General features: G+C 44.2%; 2 protein-coding genes across 4 annotated transcripts; both read right to left on the bottom strand.

Annotated features, from left to right (window-relative positions):
- Positions 1–11,576: 11,576 nt before the first annotated feature.
- On the bottom strand, positions 11,577–17,382 carry fhl5 (four and a half LIM domains 5). The gene is made up of 5 exons (XM_086128003.1): positions 16,070–17,382; positions 14,870–15,044; positions 14,452–14,621; positions 13,372–13,558; positions 11,577–12,849 (listed from the first exon to the last, which is right to left on the bottom strand). The coding sequence occupies exons 1-5, from the start codon at positions 16,229–16,231 to the stop codon at positions 12,698–12,700; spliced, it is 846 nt and encodes a 281-aa protein (XP_085984129.1). The 5' UTR covers positions 16,232–17,382; the 3' UTR covers positions 11,577–12,697.
- Positions 17,383–20,988: 3,606 nt separating this feature from the next.
- On the bottom strand, positions 20,989–27,263 carry fut9a (fucosyltransferase 9a). Of its 3 annotated transcripts, none has more exons than XM_086128033.1 (4): positions 26,836–27,263; positions 25,636–25,665; positions 25,301–25,451; positions 20,989–24,383 (listed from the first exon to the last, which is right to left on the bottom strand). In XM_086128033.1, the coding sequence occupies exon 4, from the start codon at positions 24,372–24,374 to the stop codon at positions 23,295–23,297; it is 1,080 nt and encodes a 359-aa protein (XP_085984159.1). In that variant the 5' UTR covers positions 24,375–24,383; positions 25,301–25,451; positions 25,636–25,665; positions 26,836–27,263; the 3' UTR covers positions 20,989–23,294. The 3 variants fall into 3 exon arrangements, with proteins under 3 accessions (XP_085984159.1, XP_085984157.1, XP_085984158.1); XM_086128031.1 differs by having other exon boundaries at positions 25,301–25,384; XM_086128032.1 differs by having other exon boundaries at positions 20,989–24,278; positions 25,301–25,384.
- Positions 27,264–27,447: the final 184 nt, after the last annotated feature.

The raw sequence follows: 27,447 nt of genomic DNA, 5'->3' as shown, positions 1-27,447 counted from the left end.
CAAAAAAAAGGACCATAATGATTGCCTGAAATGACTTCTCGTAAGCCTTTACCAGTCCCACAGTGGGAAAATTCTGGTTTACAGAATTATAAAAAATGTACCACACAAAAGCTTTGGATTCACACAAAATCTCCTGTTGCATTAAAAAATAGAATCTTGGATAATGAGCCACATGCTGCTTCACCATTAAAATCTGATAACTTTTAGCCGCCTGTTCTTGGAGACAGTTTTCAGAAATTCACCCAAAGGCAGTTTCACTCAGTAACGTGAAATCTGATCATAATGTCTATCATGCGACGACGCCCCTAAAAGTCTCAAAAACCCAAGCCCACAAGATGTTTGTCATTCTGGCTCCAAGCAGGCCATTTTTGTATCATTTTTCCACTTTTTATTTATTTATTTCAAAGTGCAAGTTTCACTCAACATGAAATTTGCTGCGCATGTCTCCAATGAGTAGACCCACAAAAAAAGTCTCAGGAACCTATGCTCGAAAAGGCACAAGAAGTGAACCCCTTTTGGGATGAAGCAGCTATTTTATGTTTAGTGATCCAGGTGACTTTCAAAGATGGACTTGCCCTAGAAATTTTGAAAATTCAGCCCTCAAAACCAGGTTCACTTTGCAACATGAAATTTGGTCGATTTTTCTTTCAAGAATGGGACCACAAAAAAGTCTCAAGAACTTGTGACTGAAAAGACAGGATGTCATTTTGGTGCATTCCAGGGGTCTTTCAAAACAAACTACTATTGAGAGAATTCCGCCACCGAAGAAGATTTTAATGTGACATTTTATTGGCATGTCTATCATCATTAGACCCAAAAGTCTTAAGATGGTGTGCCTCAAAAAGCACAGAAAGTCATTATTTGGGTTAGAAGCACCTGTTCTACGGTCATTGTCACCATTTTTTGGGGTACTGCCAAGATTCACCAATCATAAAGAAAATTAACCCCCTGGTTCCAATTCACTTCATAACATGACATTTTTTGGCATGTCTATCATGAGTAGACCAACACAAAAAGAATCCTTTCCGAAATTAGCGATTTTACTTAGAAGCAGCCATTTTATTGTAATTTTTCCAGGCACCTTCTAAAAACGAACTCGTTTTAATCCACCGGAGTCAGTTTCACTGAGCAACATGGAATTTGGTAGGCATGTCTCGAAGTAGTAGACCCACAAAAAAGTCTTAAGAACCCCATGCCTGAAAAGACACCAGAAGTTGCCTATTTTGGTCGTAGCCACCGCCCGTTTATGACCCACAGACCGTATTTTCCCTACCCGTCTGAAAGATTTCATGCTGACTGTGACTTTTAGTTTCAAGACACTTAAGACTCCAAGTGGTTGATACCAAAGCGGGCCATTTTTCTTTCTTTTTTTTTTTATTTATTTCAACTTGCGTAGCCCCGTGTTAAAATGTCTAATTATGCCCGGCATGTTTTAGTGTTCTGCCACTTTCCCATGGCTCACTCAGCACTCTGTAATCAAGTCGCATGAGACGCAGCGTCACCGATAGACGGCGGCCAGAACATAAGTCGCTGGCAGACCTTTCATTACTTGCCCTGTTCGCACAGGATACAACAAGGAGACATTTTTTATGGATCTTATTTTCATCACCTGCACATTACCACGCATCCCTTAGAATTACCACAGGGCCTACTTTTAATTTACGACCAAACTTCCATTTGATTCACAATTATTTACTTGCATATTGCGCAGTAAATGACAGTCAGGATTTCCGTCATTATAGGGTATGCAACAATGCAGCAATCATAGCCGCCCCGGCAGAGTTTTTTTTTCTTTTTCACATACCAGGAAAAATATAGTACTCTTGCTTGTGTGCCTTTATTTGAAAGAAAACTCACATTTCTTTTCCAACAACAATGTTCTCAATCACACAGATAGTAAAATCCATTTGTTCGTCTGTGTGTGTGTGTTTGTTGCTGACATTAGGTGATAGACCACATCGTGAGGGCATTGTATTGTATCTAAAGCACACGAGTGGACCTCTTAGAAAAAAAAAGTGGCATAAACATGCTGTTGGCCCAGAGAAGAACTCCAAGTGGAAAAAAAACCCTTCATAGAAAAATGAGCTACACGCTACACAGATCATTTCACTAATGTCACTTAATTTGTTTAGGAAAGTATTCATGGCGTCATAAGCACTTGACCTAAAAATCTACTGTATGGCAGATGAAAAAAACATTAGCTTGAGACGAATAGGCTGCACGGTCTAATGGGGATATTACTGCTACGTTAGCATCTTGTGCTGGGTAGCTGCCACTTGGTTGTCAGTTGTTTGTAGACCGCTATGTTAGCTTCTCACGCTAACTGCTAGCTATTTGCTGACTGGCCAGCTGTTATAGGTTTGGCACTTGAATGTAAACTGCTTTGAATCTGGACTGTTGGAATTTCATTTGAAACTAGCAATGCTATATGTGAGCAAATTTATCACATGTTTGTCAGATTAGTGAGTATGGAGCTAAAAGGTTCATTGCACGCATCATGAAGGGAAACTGCAGACGTCGTTTGATCGACAACACACTGAAAACGCAAACAGAATTCTCAGTGCTGCAGATTATGATGACGATGAAGCTATTAAAAATCTACAGCGAATTCTCATGCTCAGCCAAACGAGCAGATTCTCTGAAGGACTTTTGTGAGTTTAAGGCATGTTCCAACCCGTTGGCTGTCTTGGAGTGTTGGCTTGCCCTGAAGTGTTACTTTTTGACAATAGGAAAGGACGACTGTCCTGACATTGTTTTGACGGTTGTGTGTTATCGTGCTCCTGATGCTGCCGCAGACAGCAGCGATGAGGCGACACTGTCTGAGTGCATCCTACTGTTCTGACACGATGTCATGAAAGAGTTTCACTGCACGATTCTGAAGCTGGAGAGCGAGGGTGCTCCTCTACGAAAGTAATGACTCGATGGTGCCGTTATGTAATCGTGCGGCGTGCAGACAGATTTTAGGGTCATAAATCAAAGCAAGCAACCCGACAACTGAGTGCAAGAGGACAAACATAGTTTGCGACACTGGCTGTCTGCATCTTTGAAAAGAAGTATGTACTTCTCTGTACTTTGAGAATAACTTTGATTTTGATGATCCAGTTTTGCCCGGTGGAATCTGTAGATGTCATATGGTTATCACTTGTATTTACGGTAGACTGTGACATTAGCCTCTCTCACTAGCTTCAAGGTATTTAGCCAATGACTGGCTGGCTGCCTTGTGCATGTCACCAATACGTTGACTGCTGTGCTAACTTCTCCCATGAGCAACTAGCTAGCCAGTCGCCACATCTGTCAAGCGTATGTCGACAACTATGTTCGCATGTTGTATGTAGACTGCTTTGTCAGCAAACTGCCTTGTGTTTGTCACATATGTGTGGATTTCTACATGATCTTCTTGCCGTAGCCGCCGACTGGCTCACTGCCATATGCTTGCCACTTGTACGTCAACTGCTATTTCAGCATCTCACGCTATCCGCCAATGTATTTTTACACTCGGGACCCCTCAGAAATATAATTCATTGTACAGTGAAAAATATGTTTCAAGCTCTCTCTCCGTGTATGGCAACCACGAGTACATGCATGCATGTATGCTCATGGGTGTCTTGAGGTTTCGGCCTCTTGGCGCCAACCGCCCGACACAAATTTCCCAAAACCTCACCGGGAGGTACAGTAAAAGCTGCCATCAAATATGAGAGTTAAAAAAAGACATCTGATCGTCCTTTCTCGGGCTCGTTCCTGCCATACTGTCTGCGCTGTTTCTATAGAATTTGTCATCGTGGCCCATCCAAAGGGATAGTGCTACCTTACCATTATTGCTAATTGACATTTTTCTTGTCTCCCGGCGACCGCTGAGCGACTGAAAAATGCGTCACAAAGAACATAGCGGGGTAATTTGTGGCTTGAGCTATACTTGTGGTGCATATAGGGTTATCGTGTGGTAATTTTTTCACAAACCGCTCCCAGCAGGCTTCTTTCATGGTGCTACCTGTGTGCGTGTGTGTGTGTGTGTGTGTGTGTGTGTGTGTGTGTGTGTGTGTGAATGCATGGAAGAAAAAGGTTATTTCCTGTTAAGACCAAGTCTATGCACAAATGATAAAGATCGTTGGCTAGCCAGCTACTTGACAGTCGCGAGTATTTAAAAAAAAAAAAAAAACATTAGAAAAAAATTTTGCAGTCTACGGACAAATGACAAGTACATGGCTGACATCCTGTCAATGTTCAGCTACCTGTCGGCAAGCATGAGAAGATAACGTAGCGGTCTACATGACAAGCATATGGCAGCTAGCTTTTCCGCAGCTACCTAGCTCAGAGCTCGGCACCCATGAGTAATGAAGGAGCTACCTGTATTTGGACAACAAAAAACACACACTTTCTTTTTTGAATTTATGAAATCAATGAAATGCTACAGAGAGTACAAAATGTTACTTCTGCCTGAAACTGACCAAAAAAACTTCACTCAGCAACATTTATACTGTATATTCAGAAAGTAATAGTCAATTAAAATCTTTGTTTCATCTGATTTTTGTTTCTAAAACTCAGGGCCCAGTGTTGACATTAGGGCAGTAAAATGTTAGCAACGTTAGCTAACTAGGCTAGCTTAAAAAGCTAACGCCACACTCTACATACAGGATGTGTGACAAGCATTTCTTTTCTATTTTGTTAAACATTGAGTGGAAAAAGAAAATCGGCCGATTTGTTTCTGTGTAAACCAACATGGTAACACAAGTATACTGTACATAAGCATCAAAGATGATAAAAACATCATTAAAAAAAAACTATTTACATCATGTCTTTTTTTTTTCAATAGACAAACACAACATGCAAACAGTTGTATGCCACAGTCCAGACATATTTTTTTTAATTTAGAAAAGCACACAGCAGGATATTTCCAACCAGACACCAAAGCCTGCTCCAACTGTGTGATGTGTGCGTCTACTCCGCACTCAAGTGACCATCTGGATGACACGGGTGCAAAGTGGGCATGGCAGGAAAAAGAGCAGAATACAATGACAAAGGAGGGCTTTTCTCCCTATTTTGTCATGTTATTGTGCATCCATATTTTCTTCCCACTGAAATCTACACCTAACGCACTCATAGAACAATAAAACATTTGGGGGCAGGGGGGTAAAGTTGAGCAAAATGTTTGGTTTTACTTCCCCGTTCAGCTTGTTCATGACCAAAAGTATCATTAATTTTAAAGATTTTTTAAAAATGTTTTTTTTCTTTAGTCAAGTCAACTGTATTTATAGAGCACTTTCAAACAGCCATCGCTGCGTACAAAGTGCTGTACATGGAGCAATTTAACATAGTTAGCTTCTTATGCTGCCGAAAAATTCTTTTTATAATTGTTGTCATTAGGGTAATTTTTGAGCCCCTCAAATTCCAATTTGTTTGCACCATGCACAGATTGTAAAACAATGTCCATTTTTATTTATTTATTTCAATATATATTCCCAGTACCATTTTTTTTCCCCTTTGATTGCTGCTCGTGCCTCCTCTCTTCTAAACTCTGGGAAAACGTGATTCACTAAGCTTGGGCAATACATTGTGCTAAATAACTGGTTTCAAAATACAGCAGAAAAAAGATAGCACTGCACAAAATACAATTAACAAAAGCTAGCCTTGCATAATTTTTTTATATATAGTTTTTTGAAGGGTGACACATTTCCATTTCCCAGCCAAAAAGTGCAACGGTGGGGACGCTGGAGACGGTGCAGTTGTCAATTAGACAACCGCCGTCGGTCAACCGAAAGACCAAAGGCACTTTTCAAAAGCAGGCGGCCATTCCAGTCACACATGCATCACTCTGGTGCCGTGTATATTAAGAGCCCCCTGCTCGTCCGTGTGGTGTGTTTATTCACGGCATGCATTAACGTGCGTTTACAGCCGAAAAGGCGCACGACAATTACAGGTTTGAAGAGGCAGTAAAGTAAACAGGCTGGTGGCTAATTTTAAGATTGTATGTCTTGCGCACAGGAGATGAAGTCAGAGGACCTTTTTTTTTCTAATTTACTGTAACTAAAAGACATATCATTAAATTGGAGGACACTGGGATATATTTGTATATTAGCTATCTTTTTTCAGAGCCATATTGAACTTTCAAGATCCATATGAGTGTGAGGGCAAGAACGCAAAATGTTAACACACCTGCTCCCCATTCACACCTAAGACCTTGGAACACGAATGAGTCACATGACATCGGTGAGGCAAAATGGATACCGGGGCCCAAAAACGATGCGGATTTGGAACTGGGAGTCGCGGCTTGGAGTTTGAAGCGGATTACGTGGGACAGGAGAAGTGAACAATCTCTTTTCGTCAATGGACGCTACAGCTTCGTGTTTGCTTTCAAAACTTAGCTTGTAGCAGACGTGTGCACATTTTCAGCATGACGTCTCTGATCCACTGGTGAAAGGACACTTTCATCCTCTCCTCTTTCATCTATAACTGCTTCAGACAACAAAATGTATGCAGAAAAGTGGTGAAGATTGCGCGACTGTCTGTGTCCTATGTGTTGTGTTGTGTTATTTTTGTTATTTTGACTTCAAAATGGTGCCACGAGAGTGGCTGCCTTTCCAGCAGCTCCTATATTTTGTTGTTCTACTTCTTCCTTTCATAACTTTGCTGCTGTGAATTGGGAATTTCTCCATTGCGAGACTAATAAAGGTTTTCTTATCTTATCTTAAATTGTACATTGTCACAGCGGGGGGTGTTCACTTTTGTTGCCAGTGGTTTAGACATCGCTGTTGAAGAATTTTGAGGGGACAGCAAATTTACTCGGTTACACAAGTTGGAAACTGACTACTTTACATTGTAGTGTCTTTTGTGTTTGCCATGACGAGATAGAATCACTTTGACAAAAATGTAAGGGTGGACTCACTTTTACGAGACGTTGTAAGCGTCGCTTTGGCAGAGTGACACATCGCAGCAGGGACAGTTAGTGGAATGGTGGCAGTGTGCTGAGGACATTATCTCCAGCCTGGCTTTATTGTTTCTCCTCTAATGAGGCTCCTGGGCAGCGTGCCATTGTTGTCACTTAGTCACAAGGCCACACTAATAATGCACATGACTGAGCTAAATTGTGCTTCTTTTGGCACCTCATTAATGATTTAAAAAAGGGGTCCCCAAGCTTTTTTGCCCCACGGACCGGTTTATGTCAGACAGTATTTTCACGGACCGGCATTTAAGGTGTGGCGGATAAATACTACAAAATAATATGCTAAGAGCTGCATGAACACTGGGGGGTTTTCGAGATAAACACGAGGAGCGTCCAATTTGGCCGCAACACTCTTATCGCTACGGTCTTAATGCCTTCAAAATACGATACAACACAAATTCAAAGTGCATGAAAATCTCAACTCACCACAATGCTGAATCAGTGCGAGCGAGCGCCGAGCTTCATTTTCTGCAAGCGGGCGGTCCCATCTCGGGGTAATAGGAGACAATGACACCTGAAGTGTGTGCTTCATGTCGAGTCTACTTCGTCATTTTGTTTTCGTCGCCGTTGCTGCACAAAACCCTGCGCCTCACACAGGTAGCATGTCGGAAATGGCAACAGTGCTATTGTGGCGATCTCAGAGTGTTCAGCCATAACTTGAATCCAGAACACCGGCAGAGTTGTTGTCTCGAACGTACTTTTGAGGCCGCCGTCATTTGTGATCTCCAGCAGTTTATTTTACTCATTTAGCAAGCTCCGGTGTTTTGTTTTTAGCGTAATCAGTCACGTGACGGAGAAGCGTGGTTTGACGTGTGTCAAGTGACACAGCCAGATGTAACGGAGAATCCGGTAATTTTTCAAAATAAAATATCTTTCGTATTCCAAAATAAATACGACGGAATTGATGTAAATTCTTATTGTGCGGCCCGGTACCAAATGCCCCGAGGACCGGTACCGGTCCGCGGCCCGGCGGTTGGGGATCCCTGATTTAAAGCATCATTTGCAGTGGTAGGAAGCAACGGAACCCAAACTGCTTGGGGCAGTGTAATTATAAACATGTTTCCTATTCTACACTGAAAAATTGTGATGGCCCTCTATCAATTATGTTGCCCATCTCTGCCCTACATTCAAACACAGCCATCATTAGCCTGACATCAGAAGTCATTCTTATCTTACTCCTGCTAAATATGTGGCATGTGACATCAGTTTTTTTTTTGTAATAAAACATCCGAAAATGAAAATGGATCCCGCTGAAAGGAAAGTTGATATAACCTAGTGCATGATAAACATTTATCAGGTTGAACATTCAATAACTGTCATGTATTCATTCGAATATAAATCGAGAAGGATTTGCAGATGATGATAGCCTGGCCAGGGAAGTGTAATGGCACCTCTCGTGGGGCTCCAACCGTTACAGCCATTTGAACATTTAATAGAGGTGGCGACCATGAGATTAGACTCACCCACCTCAACGTTCAGCTGTTCAATGAGGAGCTGGAGATACAAGACCAGCGCCAGAATGTTCATCCTCAGCAGAGCTAGCACGCGCTCTGACTCCAAAGCAACCCCCAGGGAACCACGTGGGGGAAAAAATCTGCCTGGATTGAGATTAATTGGATTCATGCTTTATTAATGAGACATGTGACACTTGTCTTTTTTTTTTCTTCTTTCTTCAGTTAGATTTATTATGTTTGATGCAGCGCACTGGGTGCTTGTGCATTATTCAATTAAATTGTCGAATCCGGAGGCCTCTCCTCTCCAGCAGCGGCACACTGTCATCCAGACTATTTGCACTGGGAGAGGCCACCAAAGTGCCGCGCTGACAAATCCTGAAGGGGGCGCCATCCACCTGCTTTCCACGCACCAGGCTCTGCGCGCAATGGCCCCTGACTACAGTCAGGAAGTCTCCCATGAAGCCAAGACGCCCGTGTGTCATCCAATACAAACAAAGACTTATTGTATTCAACTGTATCTGCGTCTCACACTCGGAGGACTACAGCTCAAGACATGGCGCGAGGTGGAAGCCATTTTACACCATGTTAAAACAGCTACACGCAACAATCAAGATCAACTGGAGCATTTCCAGTGTAAATCAAGTAAAAGCCTGGTTGATGGTTTTCTCTTACACTCATTCACTCCCAAAGACGTTTTTAAACGTCTTTTCAGACTTTGTCTAGAATTGGCTGGTACTGAATGAGTTAAATATCCTCCTTAATGATTATCCTGTGATGCGTGTCCAGTGGGGTACCAAAATACAATAAATACCTTGGCCATAATTTACCCGCTTCCGATCAAGGTAAAAAAAATAATTAAAAAAAAAAAAAGAATTGGAATGATTATGTGATGCGCCTGAAACATGATCTTGAGCCATTAGCTTGTTGGCGTGGGATGTCTTATGAGTGATTTTATATATACACACACATCGTGACTTGCCATGTTGCATTAAAACAGCTAAAATCATGTAAAAACATTTGTCAAGTAGACACAAATGTCCAACATAGAGCCCAGAGAGTTAAAAGAGTGGTAACAGAAAATTAGCAGGATGGCACAACAAACGCGGCCGTGTTAGCTTGACAATCATCCGAGATGTGATGCATCTCGCCATCTGCTGCTCTCACATGCCAACTGGAAGGTGTCAGCGAGGCGTACCCACCTGACGCTCAAGCTGCTCCTGCTAGGCTGGATGATACACGATATGCAAATAAATTAACGTTACTTACGGACTTTTGAACTCCTAGCAAGAATTTTGGCGAAGTGTGAAAAAAATCGGGACAATAATGTTGCAGCTCCGAGACAAAAATATCTGCAGTGTTGTCTTTCAAGCATACACTTTATTATTTTCTTAAAACTCCCAAACGAAGACAAGAACACCTCTTCTGACTTCTGTTCGAGGGGCGTTCAAAGACCCCCTCAGAAAAACGTAAATTAATCATACATTCAATGGCAACAAGAAATAAAAATGCACCAAAACAAATTCAACAAAGGAATCATTCTTATAACATCAACATAGACACAATTCTAAACCAGTCCAGTCTCCTACAATAAGTCAGGGGAATTGAACTGGGCTCATTTCTTTTGGCCGCACTCATATGTCGCCTGAACAACCTTGAAAAATGTCTTTGCGGCCTTTTAGGATTTGCAATTTGAGCACCCTTGCTGCATATAGTCAGGAATGGTCATTAAGTTTACCAGCTTGAAGGTTAGTATTGCAGCTATGCACTGTGCGCAAAATGGTCATTTTAACAATTTAAACGATGCACAGTGTCATTTGGCCTGTGAGCGAATAAAAGCCAAAACGGCTTCAATGTTGGTCAAGCTGCGAGTCATGAATAAGACGTGTCCTTTTCTCTCGCTTCATCCCCTGATAAAGGGAGCCCATGAGTGGGCTCCTTTGTTCACACACTGAATCAATGCATTCTCCCAATAGTGCTCTTTTATGAACTGCGTTTTACCTCGTGTGAGTCATACAATTGGCAGCTCTGCGCTCGTGCGCTATCAAGGCCTCCTCCAGCGACCAGCGTCTGGACCACCGGACGCTGTAAGTCCAATTCGAGTCGCAAAGGTCTGAATCCAAATCAAGTCAGAGTCCGCAGCTGAGAATCAGAGTCCAAGTCCAGATGATGTCAAGCCTGTAAACCCGAAGATGGAAAAATACAAATTTTCACAACCAAAACAATGTAACACATTTCATTTTTTGCTCAAGACTCTTCTGAGATGGAAGTGGGCACACCTCCAACACCTTACTTCTTTGTACATCTGTTCGAACAATTATATGAAACACCATAATGACGTCCAGTCATCATAGCGCTCAGGAAGGAGACGGGTTCTGTGTGCTAGAGATAAACAAACGTGCTTGGGTCCCAAATGTGCATAGCAACCCAAGTTCAAAGGAGCAAAACCTTGTCAAGATCCTGGCTGGAAGTGGGAAGAATGGGTCATTAGCCATTGAGTGAAACGAGAGCTGTACCGACATGAGCTGCAACGGAGATGTAATTACTCCAAAAGAAACCTTTGGGCTTTTCTACCTTTGGCACTCAAAGCGCTTTGACACCGTTTCCTCTTTTACCTCCTGATGACGCAGGATCTGGAGCAACTGGAGGTTCATTCAGTATCTTGCTCAAGAGCACGTCGACATGGCCGAAGATTAAACCACCGACCTCTGTGTTCGAAGACGACTGAGGCATGCCTGCCCCCACATGTGGTAGTTGTCATGTTGCGAGGTGGTGGCGGACCCCAATAAGCAGGCAGGAGGGAGGAGCAGGGTGTACTTGACGAATTGTATTTAAAACAAGAAAACTAAATTCAAAACAAAGTCCAAAGTAACAAACAAAAACCATGACTTAAACAGAAACTATCAATAACCAAAACACTACTAGAACAAACATGACAGCAGCAAAGAACAGCAAACAAACAAACATGACAGTAGCAAGAGCAAACAATGACCCGACACTGAGTGTTCGGGCTGGGAGTCCTTTTAAAGGCCTAATTACCTATGACCAACAGGTGTGCAGCTGCCGGGGGAGCCCTACAGTGCCACCTGTTGGTCCCTAAACCGAATCATGACAGTAGTGGATTTTTCTTTCCCCTGTTGGGGGTTTAAATGAGGGGGTAATCCCGACGAAGGACTATTCATGTAAATTTGACTTGACTTTAGAACCTGCGAAGGGCCTCGATGTTTCCGTCCCGCGGCAGCAGCAGGTGTCCAAAAAAAAAGAGAGAACAGGCGGTGTAAAGTAGATAGTGTAAGAAAGTAGGTGGGGCTGAACAGATGAGGGTGGGGTGGGTGTGTTGCAGCTCTGAAACAAAAAGAGCTACAGTGATGTTTTTTTTAAACGTACATTTTATTCATTTCTTAAAACTCCCAAACGACTACAAGCACGTCTCTCTTCCACGACGTGGCTTCTTTCCCGAATTCGGCTCGAGAGGCGTTCAAAGACCGCCTCAAAAAACTTAAATTAACGACACCTTCAATGGCACCAAGAAAATCAGGAAAAAAATGCACCAAAACAGAAAATCCAGCAAGGAAATCACAAAATAAAATCTATGGGGGTGTTTGTGTTTGTGAACACACAACAAAGAAATAATTCTTTTTACAACGACGTCTTACAGGTGGATAGGGTAGGTAGGCATATAGGGCAGGGAGGTAAATAGGGTGTAATATAGTAGGCAGGCTGGAGTATGTAGGTTAGGCAGGTTTATAGGTTGGAAAGGTAAGATGTGATATAGTAGGTAGGGTAAAGTAGATGGGTAGGGTATAATATAAAATAGGTAAGGTGAAACAGTATGGGGTATAAAATCTAAAGTGTAGTAGGTACGGTAAAATTTAGTTGACAGATGGGGCAAGTCGGTTGGTCGATTTGACAGCTCGGCGGATTGGAGTATATACTGTAGATAGGACAGGCAGACAAGTAGAGTATAAAATAGTTAGTAGATTAGATATGTCCATAAATAGGGTATAATATAGCAGGTAAGTAGGACTAATAAGTCGGAAGAAAAATTGAGAGTAGGTAAGTTAGGTAGAGTTAGTTGCCAGGAAAGAGTATGAAAGAGTAGGGTGGACTATCGTAGGTAGGCTTGCAAAATAAAACAGTAGAGTGGGCTGGACTAGGTACTACAAGTATGCAGGCAGGAGGAACCGACAGGAAAAAAAAAACAAGCCTAGAAGTGTTGTACATGCATTCCATTTAAAGACACTTTGTTCATCTTTACACGACCTCCCATTCGTAAACATGAGCTCGATGCGACATTGGGCAAAGCTGATCACTTCTCACGTCCGCAGTCAGTGCACAGGATGTTGTCACGCTGGGTGAGGAAGCCTCGTCCCACCAGGGACATGGAGCACTGCCCGCACGTGAAGCACTCGCTGTGCCACTGACGCTCCTCGAACGAGACGTACTTGGCCCCAGCCAGACCTGTGCAAAAAAACAAAACAAAACAGAAAAAGCTTGGGTCAATGCAGACGTGGGCATATTATGCCCACTCACACTACCCGCCCCTCCTTCTCACCCACTCTGTAAAATGATGAATAAACCACGCAAATAAACATCTTCTCAACACTCTTACTCTAACCTTGTTAACCATTTGGAGGAAGAGAGGAAAAGATAAGTGACAAACAAATAGTAAACAAATCCATTTTTTCCAAACTAACAAACCCATCTCACAATATATGTTAACAATCGTGCTCAAAGATGTACATTATAAAATCACCAGTTGTCCACCGTGCCGCCGCAAAATATATACTATGCCAAAGAAAATATTTTAAAAATGAACTGTTGATGGTGGAGCTGACCTGGTCAAAAATTACATCCCGATTGTCGAGAAAAAAAATGGAACAAATGATCAGTGCTTCAAATCAATTCCAGAATGACCCCATTTGCACTACAGTGACATCACGAGAGATCATTGCAATGAAAAGTAAATGAACGGTGGCTTACTCGTGATGGGCTTGGTGCATCCCACGCACTTCTTGGCGTAGAGCTCGCTGAAGCATTCCAAGCAGTACGGGTAGTTTTCCCTTGAAGTGAAGCGCTGGCCCGACAGCTGCTTCCTACAGCCGATGCACAGGAAGCACTCGCGGTGCCACGGTTTGTCCTGGTACGTCACGCCGCCCGTCGTGATGGACTGGTAAAGACCGTGCTTTTTCGTGACTATTCCAGGTATGCTCTAACATCCTAACAAACATTCTTCGCATCTTTCTTCTTTAATCTCGGCGTGACACTCCAAACAGCCAATTGTTTTCTTGCGAATCAATTGCGAGATTGGACGCAAGATCGTTCACAAAAATGCAGTTGAAGGACACAGTGAAACTCCTCGACAACAAAACCTACATGGGCGAAAATACCCCTAATGTGAAAAAATCTTCATGCATTAACACCATTCCCACTTTCCTGCCCCTCATACAATGAAAAAAAAAACCCTGTTGCGTTATACGAAATATTTTTCTCTGCTCTTCCCTCGCGACGAGATTCACTACATCGAAGTCTAATCCAACAGCGACCTCTACTGCTTCGTTCGGAAACGGCAACAGCAACCACTACACCGGTTTACACATGCGCAGTAATCCAGGAAGTATTTGTTATTGTTAGTTTCAGACGCAGCAAGAACGTTGCATTGCTAAAATGGCTACAAAATGGACCTTTGGATGTCAATCAGCTAAGACAAGAAAAGCTGTGATGGTGGAAGAGAGGGTAAAAGTGATCAAAATGAAAGACGGAGGAAGCAAAATAAAAGACATTATCCAAGAAATTGATGTAAGTGAAAGTGAATGCTGATCGTAAATTTCGCAATTTCTTTCCCTGTTTTTCTTTCTACACTGACTATATGAAGTGTCAAATAAGTGTATGCTCATACACGTACGTTTGTGTGTGTGTGTGTGTGTGTGTGTGTGGTTACATCTGAGATCAAATTTGCTACAGTGAAAAACCCCCTGTTGTGAAAATGTTCTTGCTGCAAACAGGATTTCGTTGTAGAGGAGTTTCACTGTACCACGCCTCCTATGATGTGACGAAACTCACCTTCTTGCAAGCGCAGCACTGATAGGCAAATTGCTTCTCGAAGCAGCCCACGCAGTAGAATCCATCGTCTTTTGGGATGAAGGACTTGGTTCCGATGGGCTGCTGGCAGCGGTGGCACAGGAAGCACGTCTCATGCCAGCTGTTGCCCTTGAACTCCATTTTGCGGGAACCTGACACAGGGTGCGAGGAGGGGGGCGGGGTAGACAAGAACAGCTCAGCCGCGGCATGGACACTCAAAAATAGTCACGCCTGGAACGAGCTAACACTAGTTTTTGTTTTGGGAGGGACTCAGCGCACTACGGTGTTGTGTTGCCATTTTATACGACTGGTAGACAAGGCTGTTGATGGACGTTAAACGATCGCAACGTAATCGGAACCCGGAATGTGTCGAGGGGGTGGGGGGCAGCGCAGCGCATACCTGGCATGACTGTCTTCTTGCAGGTGGCGCACTTGGACGAGTAGTCGTGGGCGTAGCACTCGGTGCACAGCATCAGATCATCCTTGGCGGCGAAGGCCTTCTCCACCAGGGAGCGGCTGCACTTGCTGCACTTGAAGCATTCCTCGTGCCAGTGACGGTCCTTGTAGGACAGGTCCTAGTCGGATCAATAGACAGTTGAGCCGGAGCATATCGTACTTGATTCCATTTTTTTTTCGTGCTATTAACAAACGATTGCCCCTGGGTGACTGCAACAAGTCTGTGTGTTTTCTAGTGTTGAGTTCCGCTGTAACAGGATCACTCGTTGGCAGGTCATAGATCAGCCTCTCACTATTTGGCAAGCGGAATTTCACGCTTGGTGTTCCTAATGACATTTAATAGGGAAGGAAGTTGCAGGGGATCACTATTTGGCAAGTGGGAGCGCTGCTCCTGTTGTCTTCGAATGGTGAATGAAATAATTGAATTAAGAATAGGATCACTAGTTTGTACAGTTCAGCTTCACGACTTCTAATGGAACATGTAAAGCAAGCGGAATCACTATTTGGCAAGGAATATTTCCCGACTTTTATTTGTGAATTGCATTAAATGGCAATAGGATTAGGATGACTATTTGGCAAATCAATTTGATATGTTCATATACAGGTATTGATTATACAATCAATATATGCCTGTTAGTATTGTTATATGACTTGTCAGAATGTGTTGAATGCAGTGTTTGTTTTTAGTTTGAAGTTGTTTAAACGTTTAGAACTACCACAGTGTCACTGCAACTTTTGCTAGGTTGCGTTTTGCATTTTGTGAAAGCACTGACCTAGCGGACTTTTGGAAGACAAAGGTACCTTAGGTTAGGTTAAAGCCACAATGTCTAATCGTCCTTGTTTTATGTTTAGTTTTATAGTCAATTTTAACTGGGAATGGCAAAAAAAAAAAACCCTTGAAGCTAGCACACTTGCTCTCTTTTTTGAAGACCGCCAATTCCCAATCTGCCCACGGCACTCTTAGGAAAAGCAGAGTAGTCATCTTCTGCTTCTTAGCACTCACTCGCTCCGACCACGGTTCTAAAAAGTTTATTCGTAAGTCCAATTTTTGCTCGCAACGCAAAGCAGAAAAAAAGTAAAAAAGACTGAATGACGTCGGCGCACTCGTCAGTCACGCCGAAGGATTTGCATGCCGAGCGCTTACCTTGCAGTTGGCGCCAATGGGCTGGGAGCAGCTCTGGCAGCAGTTGGCAAACAGGCTCTCGAAGCACTTGGTGCAGTACTGTGTGTCCTCTTTCATGATGTACTTCTTCCCCAAGAGGGAATCTTTGCAGTAATGGCAGTCGAAGCGCTCACGGGCCGACATGGTCGTTACCGATTGTCGCTTACGGAACTCGGATACGAAAAGGGAATGAGGATGAACGCTTCGGGTACAGGCGATCTGGAAAAAAGGGCCGAGGCACGGACTCAGGGCTGCCCACTGGGGTCTGTCCTCTATAAATACTGCGTCTCTTATTTAGCTGTAATCTCCGGGGGAGGGCGGACGTGCCCCCGGTGCATCATTCTGCACCTTTTAAGGGAGACCATGTCCGGCACATCACTAAGCCTTTTCAACTGCGAGCCAGAAAAGAAGGCGCCCTGCAGGTTTGGAAAGCAGTTTGAGCATTTGCCCACATCCTCCATATCTATCTTAAGGCCCTTGGACTAGTATACTCTTTGTCCTCACTTTGCAAGACAGTCGGGTGCACTTGGAACACGACCAGCCCATAGCAGAGGGCAGTCGTAGAAAAAAAACCCAAAACAGTTCTAGTAAGGTGAATTGTTGTTTGCGTGAGGACAAAAAACATACGAGTACATGGACCCTAAGATGGTCCTCAAGGTCCCTATTTTCGTAGACGGGCACACATGGGCTCGTCGTAAAAAACTGGCGCATCTTCATTTTCTCGGTCGGGGGCAAGTCAAGTTGACCGTGTTTGGGAATTTGGCAGACCGCACTCGCCCCTGGCAAGGTGTTCTGGCGGACCAAGGTTGTTTTCGATTACATACCCCAGGCTGGTGTAAGTCGCTGATGATGTAGTGGTGCACTCGCCTGACTTGTGTGCGGGCAGCGTAGGATCGTAGGACCCATTCAAGTCTGTCTTGTCTCTTTATGTGCCCTGCGACTGACTGGTGACCGATTTTGTGTGTTTGTGTGTGTGTGTGTCACACACTGGCACACGATGAGGTTTGGAAGGTGGTCTCCGAGTGCCCACTTCACAGTGGCCAACTTGACAAATGCCCATTTCTAATTGTGCCCGTCTATAAAAATACCAATATAAAAAAAAAAAAAAAGAAACTTGACCATCGTACAGTACATAACTTGGCGCAAGACTTGTGTTGTACATGAAAATCGAGCTCAAAGGAAAATAAATAAATGCTCAAACGGCTTCAAGGTCCACGTACTCGTGTAGTGTTTTTCATAAATACTCGGACTCATTCGTCCATCGACGGGATTTCCAGTGATGTGTTAGCATTAAGCTAGCAGACTTTCATCAGGCAAAGTAATGTGGTTTAGTTCAATATGAAATGTCTAATTCTCTTTGTTATATCTTTCTGTTTTACAGTAAACTTCAACTGCCAGCTGAAATACAAGAAACCGCTTAAAACAAGCACACTGGGCCTCCTATTTGAAGAACGACTCGCTGTGTTGTTGCGAGGTCGGCTGTCACCATCTGGCGCTCGCATTTCAAACGTTTGCTCTTAAATCAAAGCAGAATCTTGTGGATTGAATGAACTCACAGGTTGGGTCATTTCTAAATTGAGGTACCGCACGGTATTAAAAATTTCTCCTGCGTGCGCTTGTCCGCCATAAAGACTTTTCACCGAAGCCCTTCCGAAAAAAGGCAAACCCTTTTTTTTTTTTTTTTTGTGTGCGGCATCAAGAAGTGATTGACAGTCGCCAAATTACTTTTCAGTCTTGAACTAATGTGCTCCTATCGTTTTTCCTAACGGATCAAGAGGGGCAAACTTCTTCGTAAAAATAGCCCGGGAAGACCACCGGCCTGGCTCACGGGTTAATCCTCCAAAACACACACACACACGCGCACACACTTGTAAACACACTCACACACACACACGTATAAACACACATAGAGAGGTCAGTGACAGGGACGCTAGCCTCTGCCAAGAAGAACGATCTTCTGTCGACATGTAACATTCCCTTTTATGCGTTAAACAAGACATCCCTGAGGAAAAACTTACACTGACCGTGATTTGACTCTGCTTTCCATTTTCTCAGACGATTACACTAAGAGTTGGATTACAACGCAATAGGGCTCGAGTCCAGCAGAGGACCATCATAAAAAAAAAAAAAAAAGTAAAGACCTTAAAGTGTCAGCACCTCTGAAAAGTTCAACAAATTGCAAGCTATTTTTAATCCGTGTTATGATGCTTGGAATTTTTTTTTTAGCATCATTGACAGATAACAGGTGCTTCTAGATTGTTAACGACACCAAAAAATATAAATAAGCCTTTATATGACCCGGACCTCGGTGTCGCTCTTATCTGAATATGCTCAGGCTTTGCAAATCCGGCCCGAGAGGTTGTTTGAAGTATTTACACCAACGGCCCCTTTCAAAGCGACGACTTGTGGGAGAGAGTGACCGCCGGACACATCAACGCGACACAAAGGCCTCGCCGACAGCTGGTTGGCATGGTGATGACATCCTAAGTGGCATCCATTAGATGAGGGCTCGCTGTGGAGGTTAATGACACAAATGCGTCACACCACCCCCCACCCCACCCCCCGTCCCCCCGATGGAGCGCCAACAAATAGGCGAAAGAACCTTGCACCTCTTCAGGGAGGGACCAGTCATGGAATCTTACCTCCCGCTGGGTCTAACCCATTTTCCTTCAATTTTCACCCAAATGAGTCATGGCAATGAGGGGGTAACAAAAACCTGACGTACTGATGAGATCGATGGGTAGTTTGTTGACAAATAGGAGTAGGTAAATAGGTGCGTCAGTACCCGTAGTAGTGTAACCGATTTCAACCTCTCAACCGTATTTAGTCTGTGATTTCTGTAGTCTTTGATGTCAGATATTAACTTCTCACCGCAGAAAGGGAAGTCGGTTTGGTCTGACGGATGGTACAGTGTATTGGTCGACAGCTACAGTACTCGGGTGTGTAGGCACGTGGTGAGTTATAGTTAGGCGGGGAAGTTGATTGGTCACAGAGACAAAGAGAAAAATACTTTTGTTGCAAGGGTGTCAAAATAATTTTTGTCATGGGCCACTTTGAAGTGACGTCTTCCCTCGGAGGGCCATCCATATTCATATCCGCTTTATCCTCACAAGGGTCACGGGGGTGCTGGAGCTTATCCCAGCTGTCTTCGGGCAGTAGGCGGGGGACACCCTGAACCGGTTGCCAGCCAATCGCAGGGACAATTTGGAGTGTTCAATCAGCCTGTCATGCATTGGATCCGATGGATTGGTAGGTAGTAGTAGTAAGGTTGGTTGGTCAATAGTCAGGTTGGTCAAACAATGGTCATTGGCTCAAAATGAAGGTTTTGGAATAAGGTTTGGGGTTTCAAAATAGGGTTTGGAACAAGGCTGAGGCTTTCCGGTGAGGGTTTTCCGTGCATTGGTGAGTCAGTTGCTCCGACGGAAGGACAACGTGACAGATCAATGGACAGCTAGGGTAAATCGGTAGACGAGTAGCCACATATATACTGTAGGTCAGCTGGTTGCGGGATTGGTCACCGGATATCCAGTCAGTAAATCTGTCCTTAATGGTATGCATAGCTTCAGTTTTTTTTTGTATTACAGATTGGCGAGACCCTCTAACACCGTTAACTGAGCCCTCCTATTAATCCTCAAATAGCATCAGTGGATTCATGACATCACTGAACCCACTGTCTCACACACACACACACACACCCACATACACATTCACATACATACACACACGCAGGTACACAAAGGCAGAGAGTAAACGTATTGCAAAAAAGAAGAAGGTAAAGGTGCAAGTACTGTGGAATCCATTCGGAACGGAGATGAAAAAAAGAAAAGTGCATCAGTGGGAGTATTGTATTGGGTGATGACCGCAAATATTGTCTCTCACGGGCAACTCCTTTGCCCAATTCGACCGTTCAATCGGGGTTCCTCTGAATGTGTTATACTGCCCTCTAGGGACCAAGGCACACACAACATAAGGAGCAACACAATGTCCACTGAATTAAGGCCAAGACGATGCAACCGTTTAGGTGCTTTCTATTTGTTTATCAGCACAATACTACATAGTGGTAATTTTCTTCTCTTAAAAAAAAGTTACAGATGAATAAAATAAGATCTCCATTTATTTTAATGGGGAAAGATAATCCGGGATACAAGTGACAAACTCCGTGCCACTGTGCTCAAAGAAACTTTAGCTCCCTTACAAAGGGACATTAAGTAGTTACCAAGTATTTGTACTTCGTTACTTCCCACTTGTGCGCGGACGATAGCGGTGCAAATAGCGACGCGTTTGCGAGAGCCAGGGTGTAACTAACAACAGGCGGAGGACTGAGGCGTAACCACCACAACATGCTCTCCTCGACATCATCAATCACTTATTCGGACTTCTCCCAAGCTATTTATACCACATGCATTATATTGCACTTTGAGTGTGTGTGTGTGTGTGTGTGAGTGTGTGTGTGGACACTTGAGCCTCACTACATCAACTTAGGGGAGTGTTATTGCAAAGAAATGTGCTCATGCTACAATGTTAAGATAGACAATAGACAACATTAGGTCCACCTGTCTATCTATCCATCCATCCATCTCCTTGATCGTTGATATTCAATTTAAGGTCCAGGTACTTTTTATGGCATCGAATATTGCTATATTGAATGTCTCCGTGTGTTGCTGCAGAATTTGTGTTCAGATGTCAGTCAAATAGATGCTAGCATTAGCATGACGTTAGCACACCCAAGGCTATATGTTTGCTTTAAATACACAGTGTGACAGTCAACTGGGAGTGGCAAGCAGTAGTGGGAGAAAAAAATGTTGAGTTGTTCTATTGGTGCGCTGAAAGATAGCAACGAAACGGCCAAACAGCTTCATGAAAAGTGTTTTGAGCATTGTCTTGTGACATGACAGCCATCACACATTTCACTCTTTATTTTTTTTCTTTGACACTAGTTAACATCTAGAGTTCAAATACAACATTTGGCAAAATACAGTGATTTGGCAAAAATGAAAAAAAAAAACCTCGATTGACCCATTTCAAATGGGCGACATGGCGAAATACTTGACACCCACACACACGTTGATGCCACGTATGATTTGTGTGTGTGTGTATGTGTTCTTTTTGGGGCCTCTGAGATTCGCGCCCCCCCAGCGAGAGCGTCACGTTCACACACACACACGGAGGCTGCACAAGTTTGGCAAAAAAAGTGAGAGTCAAGCGGGCCAACGCGACAAGCACACTGGAGCGTAAAAGCTCGGTAAAAGGTTACCACGACATTTCCATCGACGTCAGAGTGTAACGCGAACACTTCCAAAATACACACAACATACCCCTTCTCATACCTTATTGTCACATGACGTTGGGTTTTTTTTCTTTTTACATAAATACATGTTTCACTATGGCGCTCCATAAGAAAAAAAAAAAACAATCCTGTAGTGGTGGCCACAAAGATCCAAATACAGACAATATCGATATCGACGGCGGAATTTTCAGTCTGAGAAGATGGATATTGGATTTTTCTTTTTAATCATACAGAAGGCCAGTTTTTCCATAAATTCAAGGATTTCGTGAGGTGCTTTGGTAATTTACACATTGACCCAAAGTTGAATTTATTTTCAAATTTGTACTTGTCTTTTCAAAGCCAGAAAAGAACTGCGCTGAAAGTGAGATTTTTAAAAAAAAATTTGGGGGGGTATCAAAGTTCCTCTGCAAATGTTCTATCTGAAAAAAATTAAATATTTAAATAAATAAAGAAATAAAATCCAGAAAAATAGTACAAAATGAAGGGACAAATTGTATTTACCGTTTTGTTATTGTTTTTTTCTGATCGGATTGGAAAAAAAAGAAAAAGGTTGCAGTATCACACACGCCACGATTTTCCAGTGTATGGCAGAAGTTAGAAATGATCTTGCATAAGAATCTGACTTTGCACAAGAGTCTTTGGAGTCTTCAGTTTACGACCAAGTTCAGTTTTCAGTTCACAGCGCGCCGTAGTAAAGACAAAGTTAGAGTTACTGGTAATACAGTATGAAAAACACCTGTCAACCATTAAAAAAAAAAAAAAGTACAGTGTTAACCATTTATTGTTACGCACAACACTCTTCTTAATTTTAAAACATTCGATGTCAGGAATACTATTTTTTTTTAAAAAGGAGAACCTGTGAAATCTTAAAGGATCCAGTCTTAGCTATTTGTCCAAAAAAAAAAAAAAAGGGAGCCGAAGTGTTGAAATGAGACTTCAGAACATAGAGAGTCTCCTATTGGTGTGAAAACAAAACAAAACGAAATGTAAGTAACACTAAAGTCATTTGCTGTTGAAAGAGAACATCCTGATGTCGGGTATGGGAATTGGTATATACGCTGCGACACTTCAGTGACAAGAGTCGACATCTTTTTGTTTTCCATTTTCTTTGGCTTTTATTTTGGGCGACACATCCAAATTCCTAAAGAAGTCTTCAACATCGGGGATGCAACAACAGGAATGGACACCGACCGCAAATGTTAGCGGTTAGCCCGGAAGCTAGCATAAATGCTTTTAGTGAATGAACTGAGTGGAATTTTATTTGCACTCTTTTATGGTCACTACGGATGTGTCATGATCCTTCAAAAATGCAAAGTCCAGCTTTTTCTTTTCCAGATAGCTAGCTTTGCCATTTTTGGGAGTTTAATGATCGTTTGTTAGGATTTGCCATCAAAAAAAGTGTTGTTGAGTGCTCATTGGGTCGCTGCTAGCACTCCTTAGGAATTCTATGTTACATAACAGATAATTATGAGCGTATTTTGATTTTTAGGTCACGCTGTCGGCGTCGTGCGACACTCGCTTTGACTTATGCGCAAGCAGCTCAGTCACGTTTTGGACGGGAGTGTGAATGGTCGTTTGTCTCTGCGTGCGCATTACCTACTTGGCCGGCGACCAGTTCAGGGCGTCGTCCGCCTTTCACCTGAACTCAGCGAAAAACGCGGTGTTGAAACTGACCGTGGCCATTTGGACTTTTGGTGTCTGAATCAGCACAGGTCCAAAAAGCGTCAGGAACATTGTTGAATGTGTCGATGGGCATCGCTTTGCGGGGACAAGAGAAAAGTCAAAATTAAGGCTTTGCAAAAACTGGCTCCATTTCAAATTGAATTGGTCACCGAATCATGACAAGAACACAATGTGCAAGTTTTGTGACGAGGCAAATGAATTAAAGTCATAAAGCCTTCCCCGGCGGCACAACTCGGCTCAGCCCCAGAACCACTTGTCCAGGTTCTTGAGCGTTTTGTACTCCCTGTGCCTGCGCAGGTAGTCGCAGGCCAGACACGTGTGCTCAGCCCAGAAGAGCGGCATCTTCACCTTAAAGTGCCGCCGCCACTGAAAGTATCGGAGGTACATCTCCTCGTTCTTGTCCAGGAACAGCAGGTAATCGGCCAACTCCTTGGGCGACGTGAAATCGTCGACGTGGATGAAGGCGTCCCCCTGGACGAAATTCTCATAGTTCTGCCGCGACGGACCCAGCACCACAGGTACGGTGCCCACGGCCAGCGGATTGTAGAACTTTTCGGTGATGTAGTCTTTGTGGATGGAGTTCTCAAACGCCAGGTAGAACTTGCAGCTGGCGATGGTGGGGAAGTAGTCCTGGTCCGTGATGTACTCGCCGAAGGCTTGGCCGTACGCGTGCACCTCGATGTGCTTGTACAGCTCGTTGTAGTACTTGACGCGCACGTGCTCCTGATTCCAGTTGCTCACGATCCAGCAGATCAGCTTGTTCTTGCTGGGCGGGACAAAGTCGCCCTCGCCCTGCGTTGCTAGCAAAGAGCCGTAAGGCACTTCGATGTCGGCGTCGCGCCGGTAGTTGAGCGTCAGGTTGAAGATGTTCTCGATGCCGGCCAGCTGAGAAGAGTGCGACGGCGACTCCAGGTTCCACCAGATCCACTTCTGGAAGGACGGACGCTGAAGCGGCGGAAGGTTGGACAAGTTGGAGCAGATGTCACGGTGGTGGATGAGGACGCCGTCCGACTTGTTGTAGAGGTTCCGGTCGGCCGTGACCAAACAGCCGTCGATGTTGAACAGGGAGGGGCACACGTTCAGGTCGTACGTCTGACCGAAGGGCCAGAACCAGATGAGCACGGTGGTCACGTTGCGGTCGCCCTTGGCGTAGAAGACGCCCTTGAGGCGCTCGCTGGATACGTTGGACTCCACGGAACCCGACAGCCAGCTGGTGGACGGCTTAAAATACATCAAAAAGAGAGTCACGAAGCACCCCAGGATGAAGGTGCCCAAAAAAAGAGGTCGTAGGATCCTGTGAACGGATGCCGATGACATTACTCTTTCCTGAAAGAAGAACAAAACAGAAGACGGGAAAATATACCGTCTCTCCAAATGGATGTCAATCGATACCGCGACGTACTCGGCTTATGACGAGCCTAACGTGCAAAGTTTCCAGGTGCCGAATGGGAGACAATCAACGAAAGCGCAGCACCGAGGCTTTTGAATTTTGCCTCCATGAAATCACCATTCTTTTTTTTCACCATGCCTCAAAGCAAGACGATATGCTCCATGCTACAAACTAGCCGACGTCACTTCCGAGTGTTGAAACGTCTTTCCGGTTGGAAACTAATCACCTATGGGTGATGATGGACATTCTCATACCTGTCAACTCATACGGTTTAGCCATAGGTCATACGGATTTTGTGGTGAATGAAGGCCGTATCGCACAAATCATACGGATTCTGAAAATTTCCGGGGGGTTTTTTTCCCCCTCTAACAGGTAGTTCCGTTTGCTTTTGCCCAGAATGGTGCTAGTCTACTCGAATGCTTTCATTTCCGGTAACTTTCCAGTAGTTCACGTGGTTCCTAGTTGAAAACAGCGAGTATTCATTGCATACTTCGGCCAGACATTGTATTATGGAGATCTACAATAAATATCATTGAAAATTTTGTGGGGTTTTTTTCTGCCGTTATTTTGACATATAAAATGCTTTGGTATGTTATAAGGATTTTTTTGCTCTTTATAAGGATTTTTTTGGGTCGTTTATACAGGTTGGCGCTCCGAAAAGTTGACAGGTATGCATTCTTGATCAGGAAATATATTCATAGAATTTATGTCGACCTATCTCTGCGACAGTTTAAAAAAAAAAATGCCTGCGGACCGGTGTTTGGGAATTAATAGACGTAAATGTTTGAGGTTGCACCCCGCAACTAATTAACTCCTCTGGCTTCTCAAAGTAAATGAAAATCCTGTTACCAACCTCGTGGATTTGACTTGCAGCTGGAATCCGAGCGAAGCAGATGTTCCTACACGGAGTCGTCCACGACAGGTTGCTCTGTCTTGGCTATTGTGCGGGATAAATACGACAATCCAATGGGCTCTGTTGCGTCTCGAACAGGTCCTCTTAATGCCTTTTTTATTTAAAGCCAGCACAACGAGAAAAAAAAAGCGCGGTTATTAACTCATTCAGTACCAGCCAATTCTGGACCAAGTCTGAAAAGACGTTTAAAAACGTCTTTGGGAGTGAATGAGTTAAATTACGGGGAAATGTTATTAAAACAATATAAAAACACGAAGTGAGGAGGTGCAACACACCTGCGGGGGCTCATGTAGTGTTGAAATTACCTGTAATGTACAGAAAAAGCATCAGGCATTACTCTTTAAGGCGATCGTGGAAACATGCTGACATTTTAAGGCTGAAGGAGAGGTGCATGTTGGAAAATAGACGCAACCGTTCGCCGGTGGCTGCATTCTGACAAACAAAAGGAGAACTCCAATATATATACTAGAGAAGATATGACAAAACCTTGAGTGAATTCACAACAATTCCCGAAGACAGATATGCACGTCCCGCTTCAACGCATCTACACCTGCCTCTCCTCCATCCACAGATAGCAATCTTCCAATTCCATAATGGTATGGTTTTTTTTGTGTGTGTGTTTGTGTGTGTGTGTGTCAACAGGATTATACAGCTCTTAACCCACAGGCCTTGTTTGATTTGACTTCCCCATGAGCCTGTTCCAGTGGGCGTGCTGCCCAACAGGATATTCGGGTTCGACCGGCGACCCTTTTATACACCTGATTGACGCCATCTCCAAAACATGATCGGTCACGATTACTTCGAGGAGGGGGTGGGGGTGGGGGGGGGGCAACATGTTTTGAAAAGTTGTCGGCGTGGGGATGCGGCAATCCCGAGCCGAAAAATAATTGTCCACCTTGGGGCTGGGGCGTGATGGCCAGAACCAGCCCGGACATACACCATCCGTTTTAAATTCACATATTTTCCCAAAATTCCCGATGACCACCCGCCTCTCCTTTCTCATCTGACAGCATTCCAATACCGGCCTTGCCCCCCCCCCCCCACCCCCCTCACTTTGGTGTCCATTGAGTGTTGTGATGATGTGTGATGTTGCGCTATAGCCTAGTGCCTTTGTGGTGAAATATATTTGGGCCATGCACGGTTGCTTGCACAAGTGCACATCACCACAACTACGAAACGCTGCTCTCTCCCGTCCACCGCACCGAAACCCGTCACGTCCGCACCGGCGCGAATGCACGCAGCAGCCCCGATGCGGAGCTGAAGGTCATTCGTGGCCGACGCGATGCCCGCCGTCACCCCAGCCGCGTTCGGCGCGATTCGGCTCCCTCTGGCCAACCGCTGGACGTGCGCGAAAACCCCCATCGCTCACATCCAAAACGGCGTTTTTGAACCGCAAATGCCGCTTTTATTTTCTGCATGAATTGATACGAGGGTGTTGGTGTGGGTGAGAGGCAAATAAAAGGAATTCTACTCACCATCTCGAGAGACCTTCCAATCATTGCATTCGCATGACGACGATGTGGTTGGAATCATCCACCGTCGTGTGAGCGTCACCACATCCGGACCAGCCGCATCTATCCTTTTTCTTCAGCGTGTGTGTGTGTGTACGCGTGCGTGTGTGCGCGCGGGCGTTGCACCTTGTAAAAGCGTGCAATACGCACTGGATGCTGCAGCAGGCAGCAGCAGTAAATTTACATGTTTAAAAAAAAAAAACGTAATTCGGTGCATGTGCGCCCGCCGTGTGTGAGTGTTGCTGAGTTGTGACGTGCGGGTCGCTAACCTGTTCCGTTTATCGCCACTGCGAGGCTCCACTGTGCGCATGTTCGTGTGCTGCCGTGTAGTAATGTGCAGGCTCGCCACCTTGTTCTGTTTATCGCCACTGCGGTGCTCCACAGTCCCTGCGTTTGTATTCATTGTTTTAGGGCATAGGTGTCAAACTCAGGTCCTGAGGGGCCGCTGTTCTGCACGTTTTCCAAGTGTCCGTGTTGCAACACACCTGATTCAAATCAACAAATTCAATGTCAGGCTTCTGCGGAGCTTGCTGATGATCTGTTCATTTGAATCAGGTGTGTTGCAACAGGGAGACT

Source organism: Hippocampus guttulatus, chromosome 13 (assembly GCF_054856545.1).
Source record: "Hippocampus guttulatus isolate MCC_2025c chromosome 13, RoL_Hgut_1.0, whole genome shotgun sequence".
In the NCBI taxonomy this organism is placed as follows: domain Eukaryota; kingdom Metazoa; phylum Chordata; class Actinopteri; order Syngnathiformes; family Syngnathidae; genus Hippocampus; species Hippocampus guttulatus.
This window is presented reverse-complemented; position numbering and strand designations above follow the sequence as displayed.

Coding starts and splice junctions, on each gene's coding strand:
- fhl5 (XM_086128003.1), bottom strand. CDS start 16,231: ATGTCGGCCCGTGAGCGCTTCGACTGCCATTACTGCAAAGATTCCCTC. Junction 14,622..14,869: donor CAAGAAGACAGTCATGCCAG/GTATGCGCTGCG, acceptor ACCCTGTGTCAG/GTTCCCGCAAAATGGAGTTC. Junction 12,850..13,371: donor ATGCACCAAGCCCATCACGA/GTAAGCCACCGT, acceptor TTTTTTGCACAG/GTCTGGCTGGGGCCAAGTAC.
- fut9a (XM_086128031.1), bottom strand. CDS start 26,859: ATGATTGGAAGGTCTCTCGAGATG. Junction 25,666..26,835: donor TTGGAAGGTCTCTCGAGATG/GTGAGTAGAATT, acceptor TGTACATTACAG/GTAATTTCAACACTACATGA. Junction 25,385..25,635: donor CACTACATGAGCCCCCGCAG/GTGTGTTGCACC, acceptor CCCGCACAATAG/CCAAGACAGAGCAACCTGTC.